The sequence below is a fragment of the Lathamus discolor genome, chromosome 3 (assembly GCF_037157495.1).
Source record: "Lathamus discolor isolate bLatDis1 chromosome 3, bLatDis1.hap1, whole genome shotgun sequence".
Lineage (NCBI taxonomy): Eukaryota > Metazoa > Chordata > Aves > Psittaciformes > Psittacidae > Lathamus > Lathamus discolor.
In genome coordinates, this window is record NC_088886.1 from 9,124,165 (window position 1) to 9,143,386 (window position 19,222).

At 42.0% G+C, this 19,222-nt stretch overlaps 1 protein-coding gene across 9 annotated transcripts in view; it reads left to right on the forward strand.

Moving 5' to 3' along the window:
- Positions 1-19,222, forward strand: part of BEND5 (BEN domain containing 5) — a 977,708-nt gene that overhangs the window by 574,159 nt on the left and 384,327 nt on the right. The window contains exon 1 of one of the 9 annotated variants that reach the window (XM_065673383.1): positions 15,180-15,607. The exons of 7 other annotated variants lie outside the window; for them this stretch is intronic. In XM_065673383.1, the coding sequence (XP_065529455.1) occupies positions 15,391-15,607 (217 nt within the window). In that variant the 5' untranslated portion in view covers positions 15,180-15,390. Of the gene's footprint in view, positions 1-15,179; positions 15,608-19,222 lie in introns of those variants that run through there. One more of the 9 variants, XM_065673386.1, reaches the window with a different exon arrangement.

Sequence of the window (19,222 nt, forward strand, 5' to 3'; positions counted from 1 at the left end):
GATATTGGGAATTTATAACCACAGAGAACTTTTGCCTGTAAATTCTGCCACGTGTTTCTTGGTGAACTTTGTGTGAGCGTCAAATTGTTGAACTGTTTGACAGACTGAAAGGAACAGAATGAAGCTCAAAGGACAACAATTCACCCTTATGCAATCTAGAAAACAATACTATAAAATATTACATCAGCTGCTGGCAGCTGTAGGTTTGCTTGCCTGCTAATTTACTATCACAAGTGCTCCACAAGCCTCTGTAATCCAGCCACTGCTATTTATATTCATAATGATTTATTTAAGGACTCTGTACATGTCAGCAAAAAGTCAAGCAAAAAAAGCAAAACGAAGATTAGTTGTCTGAAAGTGCATAGAATAGAGAAAAATAACCTGACAGTGGAGTTGAGATAAAGTTTATACACAGTAAACAACTAAAAAGAAAGTAAAAGGTGGGGGGGAAATAGCTTTATTTTCAACTCATCATATAAGAGCCAGAGCCTCTGATTTTGGCTCTATGCAGTTCCCATCTGCGGCTATTAAGAGCAGGGCAACAGGTGTCTGGTGGCCAGGGAAGGAAATGAGAAGCCGTGACACCTGAATTGAGATCACAGACCTGCTCCTGCCTTTGTGTCTGGAGAAGGGGTATTAACCGCCTGATGCCTCAACTCCTTTGTAGCGGCACCAACTCTCAGCTTTTAAAACTTTTTGCTCATTTATATGATGTCTTTTTCTACAGAGAACTTTATTATGTTCTGTGGAAAATGCTAAGGAAAAAGAAACGGATGAAGGATTCTGTAGTGGAGCGCAACACTTTTTAGTGTTGAGTCTCTAGGTCATTCTGAAGCAGAGATTTGAGCGGTGTCCCTTAGGATTTGCCGTTATACATGCTGAAATGATCAATCACGGATAAAAAATGGACTGTTCTCATCTCATAGATCATTTCACTGTGAAACAGTTAAACTCCTGGCTGCTTTCTGAAAAACAGAGATCTGCATTAATAAGGTGACCTTATCAGAGCCACCCCTGGGGGAAGGGAGGGAGAAAAAAGGTTGTGGAAAGAAAGTGAATCCTATTTTGTTAATCTTTTGCAGGGAGAGTTGGATTCCGGAATGCAAATTACTTTATATTTAAATTGTGCAAAAGCACAAAAGGTTCGTGTCTACAATTGACAGATATTTCATTAGCTGACTCATGGAGCCTTGCAAATGGTTTCTCGTGTTAACTTTCCTTGAATTTGTTTTCTTTGTTCTTAGCAGATCTTGCAACAGTGATCATTTTGATTAATGTATTCAACACTCTGTTTTACTCCCGATTCATGTTTTTTGCAGCAGTCAGCGTACTGGCCTGGGTAAGGTGAGACTGCAAGCTGGCTTTAGTGTTTCTCCCATAGTACCGATCTGATGGGCTGGCTTCCAGCTGGAGATGAGAGAAGCATGGAGGCCGGCTGTAATGTATTTTGCATGGGAGTGACCCCAAACATGAGTTAAAACAGACTTTCATCATCAGATGTAGGATTTGCTCAGCCACATCTCTCTGAGACAGCAGATGGGTGCTGCATGGGCTGTGTGCTGCTAGAATATCATCTTTGTATTGCTGTGAGCCTCTCAGGGCTAGGTAGAGGGCTTTATGACTCTCCATTCAGATAGGTTTGTGGTTCAGTGTGATGGGTTCACTACATCCCAAACCAAGAGATTGTGTGCTCATCTCTTTAAAAAAGGTACCATATTATTTAAGGTATTAATTGGGGGGGGGGGGGAAGGAGAATCGTAGAATAATTTGGGTTGGAAGGGACCTACAAAGGTCATGTAGTCCAACCTCACTGCAACGAGCAGTGACATCTTCAGCTAGACCAGGTTGCTCAGAACTGCATCCAGCCTGGCCTTGAATGTCTCTGGGGACGGCACATCCACCACCTCTCTAGGCAACCTGTGCCAGTATTTTTCCACTCTCACTGTAAAACAATTGCATAGGTTAAAATATGTACACTAAAGTTCATCCTCTCTGAAGGCACACCGATACTAGGTGTCTGGCCTATCCTACATGCCGAGGAACCAATAATCAGTTCAGGAAAGAATGGTTCTTCCTATCCCTAAACTGACTGCCAGTCTCTCTGCTGGAGGCACTTGCCTTCCACTGACCCAAAAGATAAGCTTCAAGAAGCTGCTCAAGTTTTAGCATGTGGAAGTTTAGGCCTGCAAGCTCTCAGTATCCTTCCCTGCTCTTTTCTTCTTCATGTCTTTTTACTCAAAGCTACGGTTTTTGTTCTTTTCAGAACATTTTGGCATTTGTGGTTGAAATCAATCTGCTTTTCCCTGCTGACGCCTCTTATTGCACTGGTTTCTCAAAATCTTTCATCAGCGCCTCAAGTATTGCATTGTTCTTCAATCTGTGTCAAGCTCTGAGTCCTAAAATACAAAGACCTCGGGGGCTTGGGCCTTAGTTTCTTTACAAGTCACTTGTCTCCATTACCCTCCCCGAGAGTCATAGCTTCAGGAATCTTTATCATGGCAAGATCCCAGAAAAAAACGGTTGAGATACAAAGGCAGAGCCTCAGCAATAAAATCAGAAACCGGTCGGGCCTAACTGCTTCTATAAAACATTGCTTTGAAAATGCTCTTCGTATGCAGGGGAAATAAACTCACCGGAAGTCATTTTACTTTCTTGTGAATATTTTCAAGCTATTTTCCATTTTTATAGATAATCCAACATACAGAGGGTTTTCTGAGAAATGTTTGTGAAAATAGGAAATCTGTTCTTTTTCAACTTCAGTTCCTTGCATTTTTTTATCCTGATTTTACATGGTCAACTACATTAAAAAGGAAGGAAATGTTTTGAGGGTGACTATAAAGGAGGCTGTGGGAGAAAGCAGTGGAAAGGTAGATTATTTTTTGCTTCACAAGTTTTTTTCCCTGTTCTCTCTTCTGCTTCACAACAATAACTATAATAGGATTTTTCAGCCTTTTCTTCTTGGACTTACATCTTAGCAGTAGATGTTTAATGTTGACAAGTGGAAGAGAAAAGCAGGGATATATGTGAATGTGTATCAGAGAAGTATAAATAGTTGATGGACGCTTAAAACCCAAGGGAAAAGGGCATAACAGAATGACTCAAGGTATGTCAACTGAAAGCAAACAGCATTGTTCATTTTCTTTTAAACTGTATTTTGAAGTGAAAATCTTTAAACCAATATTTGCAGATAAAATTCCATCTAACTGCTTTTTCACACAAAATTTTCTCCGATCATTAGTTCGGGACAGAACTGGACAGCCCTTCTGGCTGATTTAGGAAAAAAAATATTCTGATCTCTTCATCCAAATTATTAATAACGCTGAACTCATACATATGTTCAACATGCAAAATATGAAAGAAAGAGAAAAAAAAAGACCTTCTTCTGCTTAATTTTTGCTTTAAATATTTTTATGCCAAATGGTAGGCATTCTGAACACTGTGACAGAGAGCTGTTACTTGTGAACAACAATTTCAATGTTTTGGGTTGAGTTTTAGCTTAATGTATGAATCCCACGTCCTCGCTGTCACGAAATCTCCATTTTACCGCTTTTGCAATATTGCTGGCATATGTCTCCAGCTGTCTGTTGCTGACATAGAATTGCTTGTGATTATCTGATGCTGAGCTGTTCTGTTCTGGTTTTGTGTTTTTAATCTCTCCAACAATACCTGAACATGCTGTGCAAGATTGTGATTATTGGGGCAGCATACAGTCATCTTTGAAATTTACTGTCCCACGCAGAAAATTGGAGCTCCTTATGATCTTTGTATTTGGGTTGAATGTGAACTAAATTTCTTCCTGATTTCATAATTTAACATTCCAGACTGTTGACTTATTGACTACAACGTTAGCATTTTCCAGATTGGCAGTCAAATTGCCTCGGAGGAGTGTCTTATGTGTATTTATACATCCTCCAAAGGTTAAACTATAGAATGTATTTTAATTGCCTAGAGATAACTTGGTAAATTATATCACTAGTACCAAAACTTCTAAACTTAAAAGATGAAAGTTACATACTGAAATCCATGCTCCCGTCCAAGTAAACTACTCAGCAGTACTGATTACTGTCCACTAATGTTCGCTAAATAACATCCCAAATACATAGCTGCCATTTTAGAGGTATTTTTAACACAGAGGAAATTTTCTTCTTAGCCCTCCTAAGCATGGAGCTTATATTGATCTTGCTCTTTCAGCAAGGACCACAATTAAATAAAACCCAAAATGCAGAACAATTAAAGTGAGGCATTAATACAGAATTATTTTTTTTTCCACTTCCAATTGTCTTAAAATCTGGAGGTGTAAAAAACCAAAACCCTGAACAAACTAAAACATGTAATGTGCTGTGAGAGCAGCAAGTATGCTCACTGAGAATGTTTTGTCAGAGGAAACATAACCTTGGAGCTATTTGAGGCATTTAAGAGTAAGTCTAATTGTTACTTACACTTCTTACTTCCCACGTCAGCAACACTTTTCTCTCTGGAATACAGACGCCTAAATACGTTACTGAGGAATAACAAGTGTCCCACACATCAGCTGATTTACAGTAACTGCCCATATATGTGCCATTACAATCGCTAAACATGAGTTAATTCTAAGTAGTTTGCTCTCAGTGGAACAAATATGTTACACTGCAGTAGCTTGGTTACCTGCTGTGCTTCCTTTACAAGTGATCAGTAAGAAGTCAAGTGGAATACAACACATTGAGCCTGAGACTAGGACACACATGCATTCCTTTCCTGGGGGGTTTGACTCAAGGGAATTATATGCATCTAGATGAAGAAAAGGATTTTTACAACTAGAGACAGAGAGTGGGGGTCTGAAATCCTTCAGCCAGATGGGGAAACCAAAGCCAGGCATCTCGCTTGCCAGGCAAAGGCCCCAGCAAGGCCTTTATCTATAAAAGATGGGAGACATCACTGTGGTGTCTGGTCTTGCTGGTTGGTTTTCAACAAAATCTCTCTCAGCCTGCCTTTTGAAAGGAGGTTTACACATAACCTATCTTCAGGTGAGAATTTCAGGCTGTTAAAGTAAGAAGATGGAGGTATCTTTCAATCTTTGCTCCAGAGGAGGATGCAAGTTACAATGCTCTGTGCTCCACAGTTTCTGTGGATGGGATTTTGGCAGCTTCCACACTGAGCACAGATGGTATTTGAGATCGTGTTCTGAGACAGCCCTGCAGGGTAAGCAATAACTCTGTGGGATTTCTTGGATTATAAAGCTGCATATAGGTATTTTGAGATCCACCCAAGTCCTTTTTAGGTGCAACCTCTCTTTGGGTCCATTTCACAATATGATGTGTGAGCAAGAATGGTTACTGTCATTGTTCTTATTGATGAGCAGACTGCTTTTTAAAACAAAAGGAAAAAAACTGTGATAGTGGCCAGGAAGGAATTCAGTGACTTTGGGAAAGACCATTGAAAATCAAGATATTTGTGTCACACATGGTGTGCAAAATCAGTGAGAAGCCTCTGTGGGGAGTACCTGAGCCCAAAGGTATATATAGAAGCCTCAGTGCAATGAAATGGCTCTCTCTTGTCTTTGTTAAATTATAATTGGTGTCCTTGTTAGTAATCACACTATGGGATTAGAGACTGCCTTACCCTTGGAGACTGACTAGGCCTTCCATTGTAGAACATTCTCCTGGAAGAACTGGCTGCTCACGGCTTGGATGGGTGTATAGTGTTTGCTGGGGAAAAAACTGGCTGGATGGCCAAGCCCAGAGAGTGGTATTGAATGCAGTTAAATCCAGTTGTCAGCCAGTCATAAGGGGTGTTCCCCAGAGCTCACGACTGGGGCCAGCTCTGTTTAATAACCTGATCAATGATCTGGATGAGGGGATCGAGTGCACCCTCAGTAAGTTTGTAGGTGACACCAAACTGGGTGGGAGTGTTGACCATCTGAAGGATAGGAAGGCTTTGCAGAGGGATCTGGACAGGCAGGATCAATGGGCTATGGACAACTGTATAAGGTTCAGCAAGGCTCAGTGCCAGGTCCTGCATTTGGGCACAACAACCCCACACAACACTGCAGGCTTGGGGAAGCGTGTCTGGAAAGCTGCCTGATGGAAAAGGACCTGGAGGTGCTGACTGATGGGCTTGAACATGAGCAGCTTGTGCCCAGGCAACCAATAAAGCCAACAGCATCCTGGCCTGTATCAGAAATAGTGTGGCAGCAGGGCCAGGGCAGTGCTCATCCCCCTGTACTGGGCACTGGTGAGGCTGCACCTCGCATCCTGTGTTCACTTCTGGGCCCCTCACTACAAGAGGGACATTTCAGTGCTGGAGCAGGTCCAGAGTAGGGCAATGAAGCTGGTATAGGGTCTGGAGCACAAGTCTTACACGGAACAGCTGAAAGAACTGGGATTGTGTCATTCGGAGAAAAGGAGGCTGAGGGGAGACCTTCTCGCTCTCTACAACTACCTGAAAGGAGGTTGTAGTGAGGTGGGAGTCAGTCTGTTCTCCTGTGTAACAAGTGATAGGACAAGAGGCAATGTCCTCAGGTTGTGCCAGGGGAGGTATAGACCAGATACTAGGAAAAGAAAAAAATTGCACTGAAAGTGTTGTCAAGCATTGGAACAGGCTGCCCAGAGAGGTGGCTGAGTTGCTGTCCCTGACGGTATTTAAAAGACATGCAGATGTGGCACTTAGGGACATGGTTTAGTGGGGGACTTGGCAGTGCTGGAATAATGGTTGGACTCTATGATCTTAAAGGTTGTTTTATAGACAGTCCCTTCAGGTCAGAGGCAAGGCAGGTAAGGGTGTCTACTGAACTGTCCTTACCTATTAAGAAATGTGTTAATTCATCACTTTTCATAGGTGAAATTTATCTAAACCATTATTAGCTTACTTCCCAAGCAGTTTACCATTTAAAGCAGTATCTTGAGCTACTGTACTGTGCTACTTCTGGCTTAGCCCTTAAACAAAATGCAGATGTCCTCTGCTCTGTGATCTTTTCTCTCTTGTGTTTTGGATAAAAACTGTAGGTATGCTTTATATTTATGTTCACTAAATACTGTGATATATTCTCAGTAGTGCCACCTTTTGCTTGTAATATAACCCCTGTTGTCTCCCCACCTATCTTATCTTTTCTATTTTATTACCTCTTATAGGTACTGGTAAATAAAAAGGGAGCGCATTTTGAAAATATAGGCCATTTGAAATAAATTCTGTGTGTACCATATCAGAGAATTTGAAAGATTATAGAAATATTTACAGCTCCCAAAGAGTCTATCTATATACTAAAATTGAATTTAGGGATGGACATAAGCCCTGTTTACTCAAGCTGTTCTGGAAAGACTGGTTTTGCAATATTTTCTGTCCTCAGAATAGTAAAACTAGTTGTGATGAATTTAGCAAAGTCTGTATGCTGCAGTGCCCCAGACAGTTTCTTGTTTTCGTTAACATTAGTTTTCTATCAGTTTGGACTGTGTAATATCCGCAGACGATGTATGTTCAAAATATTGGATTGCTGTGTTTTTGCATACAAACCTTATAAAGGGAGAGAGATACCAGACTGTGTGTACAAGCATCAAAATTTGATTATATGCAGGATCTAATCTTAATATCACACCATCCTCACTGAAAAGCGTTGCAAGAATATTCCGATTCATATTCCGAGTGGTGTGTTTCTCTGCAGTCATCCTGCAGAATTCTTACTCCTAGCAGGAGAATATCACTATACTGAACTGAATAAAAATGTATACATTAAGTTGCTTATTCAAATGTCCAGCTTTTGATGTTTGTAGATAATTGAAGCAGGAGGCAATATAACCTGAGCTTTGTTTTATTGATATGAGAGGCTAATGTGAGTTACAAAGCAGGAAAGAATGAGAAGTTGTATAATATGCTGGAAATGTGAAAATAATGCAGATTTCAGTCATTAGCTTTCACAGCTGTATTTGCATAGAAATATACTAACGGCTGGATGACATTTCATGCATGAACTTGATAGAGCATCCTTAAACATATTCATGTTAGAAGAGTACTTAAAGGGAACCTCCAACTTGAAAATTCCTGTCTTTGTTTAAAAAATCCCAAAACTGTAGTTTCCTTAGGGAATTCTGGTACAAGATATTTTTTTATGAAACAAAGCTTTCTTTGTTATGAGGAATACTGTGACAGCCTATGAAGGGCCCTTCTTTCTGATCACACTTTAAAGGAGATCCTGCTTCCCCTGCATGTTAAATATTACTGCACAATAGATGTTGCTCAGGCTTTTGTGGAAAAGGCTAGCAAAGCATGAAGCCCCTTGAGATTTCAGACACCAGTTTCCTATGCTATTTTATGTTTTGAGGGAACACTTTCCTTGTAAGTGGGGCAAAGATGAATGCAGATTTTCCATGCTGTGTGAGATAAAAGGAGTTACTCCTTCTTGAAGAACTAGAATTCCTGGTGGAGTCCATCAGTTATCCCATGGTATGAATTTTTGGGAGCTGGGTGTCAGCAATTCCTTCCAGTTAACCTTTGCTTGTTGTGTGGTATTTTTTTAATTCAGCTACTAGCACATACCAAGTACAACTTCAGTTGTAACTCGTAAGTTATAAAGATGTTTGGTTTCAGTAAGAGTGGCGAGGTTCACAGAGTACAGTTAGGGTTTTTATATTAGTGAGTACTTGCACTTTCTAGTAGTTTCAGCATTCCATTTGCCAACTGTGAAGAATTATGTTTCAACTTAAATGTGATTATTAACAAGGCGTAGCTGAGAAAGGCACTCTTCTGAAATATTCTGAGGATTATTCCTGCTCTGTTATGTCCCATTCACCTTCCACAACAGGATTTTATGTGGTGACATTAGTTGATGTTCTTCAGAAGAGCTGCTGGTCCATGTTTGATTGTGACTTTCATTAGAAGTAGAATTCTACCTTCTGAAGTGGTGACATGTGAGCACTAATTCCTGGGAATATTTTCTAAAAACTCACTTTATACTGAAATTCAGCCAGCTCTGAAAGGGATTTAGGAGTATGACGAGAGTATGAATTAAAAAGCCCTGGGATGTGAAAACATTATCTCTAAGCAGTTTTGACTTTGTCCTCACACAGTCCCATTCCTGCTGCAAGAACCAGCTCTAGAGTCTGTCCAGCCTCCTGCTAAAACCAGTCTTCTGAAGGAGAGTGGGAGTGTGTGTATGTAGAGGTAGCATTCTGGAAAAGATCAGCCAGTAGCAGTTAATCTCCTTCTGTGCATATCCTATATTACTTGTGTGAACCTCGCAAGCAGAACAGATCTATGCAGAAAAGGGCTGCAGGATCGTTTTCCCTGTCAGCATGAGATATAAATGCAGTGCTGTGAAGATGTGAGAATTCCAAAATGGAAATATTATGAAAAAGGGTCATTAATAGTATCTTACTTGGAAGCTCTGTCTAAAGCATAACATAATCATGGGCAGTGTGTAGTAATGATATTTTACACTGAAGCCCAAAGGTTACAAAGACTTTAGTTCTTGCCTAATGAAAGTCACTTTGTCATCTAAGGTACAGAACGAATCAAATCCTTGCAGCAGTGCAGAATCTATGTATGTAAAGCTACTTTTAAAGTCACATTAGTAAAATGTCTGTCAAAAGCCAGGAAAAAAAGGTCTGGTTTAAAAAAGGAAAGAGAAAATCTCAGATGAAATTTCCGGATAGAGTGAAAACATATATGCTGAAGACATCAGTGGATGGTAGTAGCAATAAAGATCATTTGGGCTGCAACAGCAATATCATCTTCAGTGCAGTTCTTGAAAAGGGTGGCAGTGGTATTAGAAGGATATGTTTTAAAGGTAAGTCCACACACAATCATCTCTAAGGAAATGCCTTCCCTACCTTCCTCATAGGCAAGAAGTTTATAGCATGGAAAGCAGCACACTGCCTGAGTACAGAAGATGGTATTTAGCAAGATTTTGAATGATGTGCAGCAGGGTGGGAGCTAAAAGTCACAATGATTTGAGTGTCATTTGCAGCTCCCAGACAACCCAAGTTCTGGCTCCCGCTGAGCAGGGTTAAAGTGGGGAGAATTACTGCTCGCACCAAGGCAAAATAGCGCCGACTGGCAGTGTCTCCTGATTCCTGTTGACTTTCTGTGGGCACGTTTAACCTGTAATTTGGAAAAGGAAAATACAGTCTGGCACGTATTCTTGAAGGGTTGCCAGTCCCAGATCTATCCATTGCTTAGCCTGCCAGAATGGGAAAGATAAGTATCTTACAAACTAGTATCCACAGCAACAGACACTGGAATTTTATCTTTTCAATACATATGAAAACCCAAAGAAAATAATTACTTTTTCATTTTCCAGTTTTGTAATAGTAATAATGACCTTTAGGTCAGGAATTTTCAGCAGTTAATGACTGTCTGGCTTTTTCCTTGGCCTTTGGTTTCTCCAGCCAGTCATTAACACTGAGAAAAGTGTCTTCTCCAGTGGTCACTTTGGCTTAATCATTACCTTTTCATGCTACAGAATATACCAGCTGGGAAATAAGTGTCTCCTATGCCAACGGATCCATAAAGTGTTCCTGAGGTTTTATTTCGTTGAAAGAATATTCCGTCAGGACATGAGAGTTTAATGTAAAACATGATTAAGTATTATCCTCAGCCCCAAGAAAGGTTAGATCACTTTCAGGGATTGGGACTGAATAAATTTGCAGTGATGCCTTTTCTCTTCTGAGGATGGTCGAAGGCCATTATTTCAAAAGATTAAATCTTAAGAATTTATCTGTGCAATCTAGGTTCCCATACTATTCTCTTGGTATCAGAGTCCTATGGAAATAATACATGAGGACAAATATTTTCTTGTCCATTTTCTAGGATCAAATAATATATGAGGACAAATATTTTCTTGTCCATTTTCTAGGATTATACAGGAACTGGACTTTTTTTGTTTCAATGGTATATGTAATCATTGTGACACTGAAAGTAGTACGTGGCAACAGTATCTTGAGACTTAAAAATGATTTAAAATCTAAAGGGGAACAACCCTCTGGAATGGCTGCCCTGCTCTCTTTCTCTAGCTAGTAGGTTCCCTGCCTTCCAAACACCCTATCTCTAAAACCCTAAAAGCTGTATATGACTTTGTTCAGAAGAATATTGCCTTATACTCAGAAATTACTTGCTGGCACTTTACCATATGATAAAAAATGAGGTATTACGGAACACAGGTTGTGTTTTGACCACCCTATTGATTATATTCTTGGTAAAAATTAACCAGGTTGTGAGTAGATTGCATGTCTGTACATACATAAATCTTTGAACAGTCTTCAGTTTTTGTGCATTTGAGTTATTCTTTAAGCTTTATGATTTAAATGCCGTTGTTAAAATACAGTGTTACCTAAAAAAGTTTTAGCCAAAAAAAAAAAAAAAAAAAGAAGGAATATCTCTTTCCCTGTGGGGTATATTTAAGCTTGAAAACAATTGTGTAAGAAATGCACTACTTGGAGAATGAATTCACAAGAAAACAATACTTTTCTAAACTGCATATTTAATGTGTATGGATTCCAGTGTACTGTTATTGCCAAGTAGTCAATGTTAGCAGTGAAGCACCTCCACTTGAACAGAGAAAGAAAATGGGAATCTCTTCAACTATGGATTTAAATCAGGAGGGTGCCCCTTGGGAGTCTGGTATCAAAAACAGAAGTCATGTGAGTGATGAGCCTAATTTCAATGTTTTGCTGTGAGATTTAGCACCTGTGTAACTACTATTGGTACTATTAGCTTTTTGTTTGGTATCTTTAAGTGAAAATACAGAGTGCACATCAAACCAGCAGGCATCAGCTTTGGCTTTAACACTTTTTTCACTTTTCAAGAAAAATAACAGCAGCAAAATATAGGTAGTGTTCCAAGAAACAGCCACTCGGGAGTCCCACGAGGGCTGGGACTGTGCTTTGTGGTTTCCTGACTCTTGGAGTACACTTCTACTTTTTAAGCTGAAGCTTCATATGTATTTGGAAGATATGACAATCTACTTCTCAGCAGGGTTGTGTTGTTTCTAAAAGGCTGGACTTGCTAGAGGATTTAAATGTGGTGAGGATCCAATAATTCCCTTCACAATGATTTTTAAAATCTACACCTTTAAAATAGCTCTATATCTTTAAACCTCAAGCTAACCTGAGTGTTAAAAACAGCTGGCTAACCTTTAGTAGAAATGGGAAAGGTCCAAACGAAAGGAGTGACATCATTTGTGTTTCATTCTGTGCTTAAATGGATCTTTTCCTCAACTTCACAGATAACCAGTGCAGATTATTTATAGGTTATAAAGATAGAAATTAACACCATTCCTTGTAGGCAGAAGAAATATGTACGGATCATTATTTATACTTTAGCATTATAATGCCTTCTGGCTCAACCTGTGTGCTAGGGACCAAGTGTAAACATGCATTTATCATCCTGACCCTTAATCTGTTCCCAAAAATGTCCTTCAGTGGGGAGCTGTGAAACAGCCTTTCTAAAGGATTTGATACCTTCTTTTTTGCTGATGATACAAAGATCTTTAGAGCCCTTGCTGTAATTGAACCTTCAAATGTAAAATGATGCAAATTCCAGTTTAGAGCATTCCTTTTCCAAGAAAAATATAAAACCAAGAACCCAAATACACAAAAAAGCCCCCAAAATTATGACACTTCACAAGTCTTTCAGTTTTATTTGGGCAAATTATTCAGGGCTTTTTGATACCTGAAGAGATCTTTCCCCTTCTATGTCAATGTAATTTTTGAGTCCTTAGCTTCTCTTTGTTTCCCCTGTTATTTCCAGTTTCTCCATTTTTCTGTGTTCCTTTCCCTAGACAGCAGTCTTAGATGCTGCTAATAGAATTCAGCTGCAGAGGAAATACAAACCTGGTAAGAGTCAGTGTACCGAATCCCTCACTAGCCACTGAACTTAGTGGGACAAAATCGTCCTTCACGTAACTTTAACAGTGTCCATGGAGTAATTCCAGCTATCAGTCTGTTCTGTTGTGTTTCTGTAGCCCCCTTTACCTCTATTGTAACATGAGGTAGGGAGACAGGAGCGCTGCAGCAGCTGTTACTGTTTGATCAGCAACACAATCTTTGCTGGAATTTCCATTTCCCTTGCAGCCTAGCTACTAGGATGCATTTGTCACCCATACTTTGTAGCAGACTTATATTTGCCTGTAATTACATACCAGTCTGGCAATACTTTATTGTTAACATAAAGTACTGCCATTTCAATCCCCAATCTTAAACTGAAGTATTTACTAAACTCTGTAATTGCCAAAATAATAAAGCTGCCATTATTGTCTGGGAAGTTTACAGCTTGTTACTGAAATACTTAAATTGGCTTCACTATACCTGTATGTACTCCTTATGTTTTCACGTGTTGCTCAAGAGACAGACAGATGCCTGCTGGGCATAACTGTAAGTTTCTGATACTTCACAGCACGACTGAGGTTGGAAGGGACCTTGGGAGGTTATCTTGTCCAGCCCCCTGCTCAAGCCCGGCCACCAGGAGCAGGTTGCCCAGAACCATGTCCAGATGGCTTCTGGTTTTGAGTTGGCTTTGAGTTTCCGAGGATGGAAACTCCACAAGCTCTCTGGGCAACCTGTGCCAGTGCTCAGTCAAAACTTTAGTTCAGGTTCTGCAGCTTGTGATCTGTTCCCGTGTACCAGGAGGTCTATAAAAGATAACTAGGAAAAACAAGTTCAGTGTGGTTAAACTCAATGTAATGGGTACAGATAGTACTGCGAACACTTAGGGATACATAAAGGAGAAAAGATAATATATTTTGGTTTCTTTCTGTGTTGGCCTTTTGCAAACAAAAACAAACACTGATGATGGCCATCACTCTTGCTGTTTGTTAGTCATTCTACAATGTTTTCCTTTGCCTTTAAATAGTTCACCATGTATTATTGTTCTGTTCCTAAGACTGCCTGGGTAAAACAGACCTCAGCACTGGAAACATGGGTGAGTTTGCTGTGAACCATAAGCAGTGTTGCCACACTATTCTTTTTTTCATACAGGAAGCTCAAAATATTCATACTCAGCATGTGTCTCCAAAAGCTTAGGAATTTGTGCTAAAAATAGCATGGTCTCTAACGGTAGTTCTTGCACACCTGCACAAAATCTCTCAACACTTTGTGCTGTTTGAGGGAGGGAGGGGAAGCTTCATGTTCTTCCGGCAGTCACCACTGGACATACCACTGAGTACAGCTGGTTCTCCGTTGCCCTGAAGACCTTTTGCTAAAACCAGATGTTCAGATTCTGTTGATACTTGGCAGATGGGTGCAGAGTTGTGTGTTGTTTGGCCATGAAGGACTGGGTCTCCTCTCCTCACATGGACGCTCACAGATCCCTCCAACCCTTTCCCTACATAGAATGGTTTGCGTTGGAAGGTACCTTCAAAGCTCATCTAGTCCAACTCCCCTGCAACGAACAGGGACATCTTCAACTAGATCAGGTTGCCCAGAACCACATCCAGACTGACCCTGAATGTCTCCAGCGATGGCGCATCCACCCCCTCTCTGGGCAACCGCTTTCAGTATTTTACCACCCCCTTTGTAAAGAATTTCTTCCTCACATCCAGTCTGAATCTCCCTCTTGTAGTTTAAAACCATCACTCCTTGTTCTACTGCAAAAGGCCCTGCTAAAAAGTCTTTCCCCATCTTTCTTATATGCCCCTGAAAGTACTGAAAAGCCTCAATAAGGTCTCCCCAGTCTTCCTTCCCTAGGCTGAACAACCCCAACTCTCTCAGCTGTTCCTCAGAGGTGCTTCAGCCCTCTGATTACTCTAGCACTGGCGAGCCTCGAGCAGAGCTCCCCGTGGGGCATCACTTCCACAGAACCAGAAGGCCTGTTTCTCTGGAACAGGCATGAGGAATTTTTAACTTGGAGAAAGAGCTTCATGGGACCTCTCCTGGGGATGAGATTGAGCATCAGGGAGCAGAGAGTATGCACCTCTGCCAGGATCTGTCTGCCCACCCGGCCCAGCCGTGCCATGGCCAGGACGGCGGGCTGGGAGCCATTGCTCCGATACAGGTGCCTGGCGGGTACCCGCAGACACCGGCCTGGCCGTACCCCAACAGCCCCTCGGCCACCACACCGACACTCTCCACAGCCGACACGGGGCAGGTCTGGGCCTGCCGGGCAGGGAGCCCGACCCCAGCGGAGGGGCCACCGGAAGGGGAGTTTCCGCCTGGGCCCCGGGCGGGCCGGGGCCGGCTCTCCGGGCGGGCGCTGCTCCTCCCGCGGCCCTTCGCCTCCGCCCGGCCCCGGCCCCGGCCCGCCCCCCGCGGCATCCCGGCTCGCGTCGCTCCGCGTTGGATTGCTCGTGCCTGCCCGGCGCCGCCGGCTGCCCGTGTGTCGGCGCGGCCAGGCGAGCTCAGCCGAGCGCAGAGGCGGATTTTGAGGAACAATACCAGCTTGGGGAGCGCGGGACCGGCGCGGCCGCCCCGCCCGCCTGCCCGCCGCACCATGTACGCCTTTGTGCGGTTCCTGGAGGACAACGTCTGCTACGCGCTGCCCGTCTCCTGCGTGCAGGACTTCAGCCCCACGTCCCAGCTCGACTTCGACAACCAGAAGGTCTACACGGTGTACCGCAACCCCGAGGAGGCGGAGGAGGACGACGAGAGCCCCGCGGAGTGGGGTGACCGCCTACTGCTCCACAAGGCCCAGATCCTGGCGCTGGCAGGTGAGGGCGGGCCGGGCCAAGGAAGGGGTGTGTGGGGGGGGCCGGGCCTGGGGAAGCCCCAAATGCCGACCCCCACCCCGCTGAGGTGGGGGAGCGAGGGAGGGACAACGGGGGAGGGGAGCGGGCGGCATCGCGCCGACACATGCTCAGAGCCCGGGCGGCACATGGCGGGCGGGGGCCGCGGAGGGGCGGGAGATGAGGGGGGGGGTCCCTCCTTCCATGCCCGCAGGGCCCAGGCCCGAGAAGGGGTCGTGGTGCGTTGCGGGGGGAGGCAGCGCTAAGTCTCCCGTGTGGGCTCCGAGGCGTGGTGTTCGTCTGGAGCGGTTTCTGAAATAGCCCGTGTTGTGCCCATCGCTGCGCAGCGGCGGGGTGAAATCACAAACTTCAAACGAGAAAAAAAAAGTTAAGGTTTTTCATAGGCGGTGTATTTATAGTGCATGGAGTCATTTATGTACCTCTGCAGCTTGGCAGCGTGTTGCCAAATTAGAGAGGTACTGGTTTATATCCGCTTTGTTAGTTTAAGTGACTTCACAAATTGGAAGGCAGTAGTGGAACCAGACCTTCAGATACTACGCTTGTTAAGCTTGGGTTTGCTACATTTGGTTTGTTTCATGTTTAACTTAGGAATGCCACTGTAGCTAAGAGGACCAATTAAAGTGTAGATTAAGAAATAAACCCGTATTTTGTCCATTTAACAGTCCTTAGAGTTCAGATAGTACTTCTGCTTTGTGTGTCCTCAAATCATGATTCTTTGGCAGCATGAAGACTTTCTGTAGTTTCCTTCTGGCCACAGAAACACGCTGCCATAAGCAGAGTTGATGCAGAAAAGAAGTTTGATGTTGTTTGTAGCAAATTACTGGCTAGCACAGACTTGCCCAGTAGGCTGTTAAAAGATGGAAATGACCATTTGAAATGTCAGTCTGTGTAGCAAAGAGGACATTGGCTAAATACTCATTGTGTCTGTTTCCCCAAATGTGGGATGGGCTTAAAAAACTCTGCCCCTAGTATTGAGTTTGGAGAAGGTAACACTGAGTTCTGCTATCTAAACAGAGTTAACTTTGTGTTAGTCAGGTAAAACTAGTATTAGTTTAACTTTAGTTTTGAGAACAGCAGGCCTTAAACCAGCTCAGCCTGGTGGTAGTCCAGTTGGTCCCTGACTCAGACAGTGACTTTTACCATTATCCTGTGCCTAGTTGTGGCCATAAATGAGTGCCTAGAAAGAACAAGAAACAGGCAAATGTGTATCATTTCCCAGTAAAGTATTACTGATTTCTGAATATTTACCACTCCAGGTGCTGAGGAGAACTAATAAGATAGCCTAGCAGAGAAGTGAATTCTGCTTAGTTTTTGTTGTCCTGTGCCAGCCTGTGTTTTGTCTACCCTGTTTATAGCAGGGACATACTGCGATATGAAGCGTTTCTTGCAAGTTACTTAATCGCATCCATGGAAGACTGCAGGGTCAACATTCAGGGTTTGCTTGGCCTCTTCTCAAGGGCATTCATCCCAATGGAACTTCACCTTCCTCTTTCTCACTTGGGAACTGCAGCAGCAGTATTCTGTCTGTTCATGTACCTCTTAGCATAACTTAAGAGTTATATTTAAGAGAAATATTAAAGAACAGGTATTTTGCTTACATGCTGAGCCTACCAGGTTGCCTCAGTTTTCTAGCTGAAAGTGTGCCTACTTTGTCATTTCCCTTGTTGCAGACAGAGTCTGTTTGTACCCAAGAGAAGTGCTCTTCTGTACAGTTTCTCTTTGTTTCCTCTGTCTTGAACCAGAACAAACCCATATATGCTGTTTCCTCCAGAGAACAAGACTTGTTACCTGTGTTAGTGGCTTGCACTAATTGCTCCCCAGAGATTTTAATTTCTAAAGGAAATTCTCCTGCTGAGCCAGGAACACAGGGAAACATACAGCTATCTCTATTACATCTGTCACATCTCAATGTATCTGGCTAGATCTGTAATCTGCATGCTTGGAAAACTTCTCACCTGAACGCCAAATGAATCCTTCCTTCTGTGCTTGTTTTCAGCCTGCACCATATAAAACTACCATAGCTGAATTACACAGTCTGTTGTATACAAAGGGTTACTTCCTTTTAAAGTTGTCACTTTCATTCCAAAGTTTTCATGTTGGTGTTTGTTTTTATTATGGTTAAGGCCATGTGAGAAAAGTTGATCTTACGTGAAGACATCTTAGTACAATTTTCAGTTTATAGTGACCAACTTGTGTTATTACAGATTATGACAACTTTTCATGGCAAACATTACAAGTCTGATACTATGCAAACTGCTTATTCAGTTAAAAAAAGTAATTTTACAAGTCTGCAGTAATGTTTCACATACTAGTATAGAACTTTGCATTCTAAAGGATTCCAGCCTGCCCTATTAAGGTAAATAGCGTTTATAAAGTTGCTTTTATATGTACAATATATGTAGTTGATTTTGAATTTATTGGAAGGAATCCTTACCTGTACAAATTAGCACATCAGTGAATTCAAGGATTTACTGCTTTGGTCCAAGGTTTCCCCATTAGGAACAAGATCAAAGTCATGGTACAGTTATTAAATTAAACAAACAACAAAAGAGAATAAAGGGGGGAAGTGTAACTATTTTTTTCGAGCCTGAACAGTATCCTGTTATGGTTTGAATGGTGACCAGTTTTCTTACACTGACTTAACAAGGCTGCTCAAGTAAGCAAAGTTGTACATATATATATATATATATATGTATAATGTGTATATATATATATATATATATATATATTCATGATCAGACACTTCCCAAGCAAGGGGGGTTAAACTACAGTCTGAGAAATAGGTCCATTTGGTTTTTCTTTCTGGTGACCTAAAAAGAAGGGATAGAGGAGGAACAGAGACACAAGACCTGTATTAGATTCATGATTTTTTTCTTTTGAAGAAGGATTTCCTTTCCTCTGTTTAAGGAAATTCAGCCACTTTTCAGACTTCTACTGTTGTAAAGTAGGAGTTCTCACAGGGGTAAGTACATGTTTATGCCCATAGTATAAAGTTTTATTGGAGCATTGGTTGTGTAAAGAGTTCATTCATGAAACAATTGACAATTGTCCTTGTTTGAGAGAGTCTAGAAGCAATTCTTTGATCTTTTGTGGTGAGGTTGGATAGTTGTAAGCCCGTACACCTGTGAGGAATATTATCGTGGCTGCAGAAGAGAGAGCACTGCTGTAAAAGTATCACAAATAAATCATAAGGAAGTGTGGTGAGCCTGCTCAGAGCACAGCATTAAGTAATTGTGATAGACTTGAGAAATACTGTCTTCTTTGAAAAACTGCAGTAAGATGTAATATGTAGTAGTGTTACAGCAGAGTGAGAGATGAACTCTGAGTGGCTGTATACCTTTCCTGTGTCTATGTGTACATGGTTGGGAACTGCTGGTGGTGGTGGTGGTATGTGTCAGTCTGGGAGCCTTCAGCTTTTTCAAAAGTTAGCCAAAGACCAGAAAGGCTGACCCCCAACTAAGACAGCTCTAGAACTTTGAACTGTAGAAAGCATATTAAAACGAATGGTTTGTGCCATAACAAGTCAAGCATTTGTTTAACAGGCAACTGATGTTATGTAGTAATAAAGGAATTATTTTA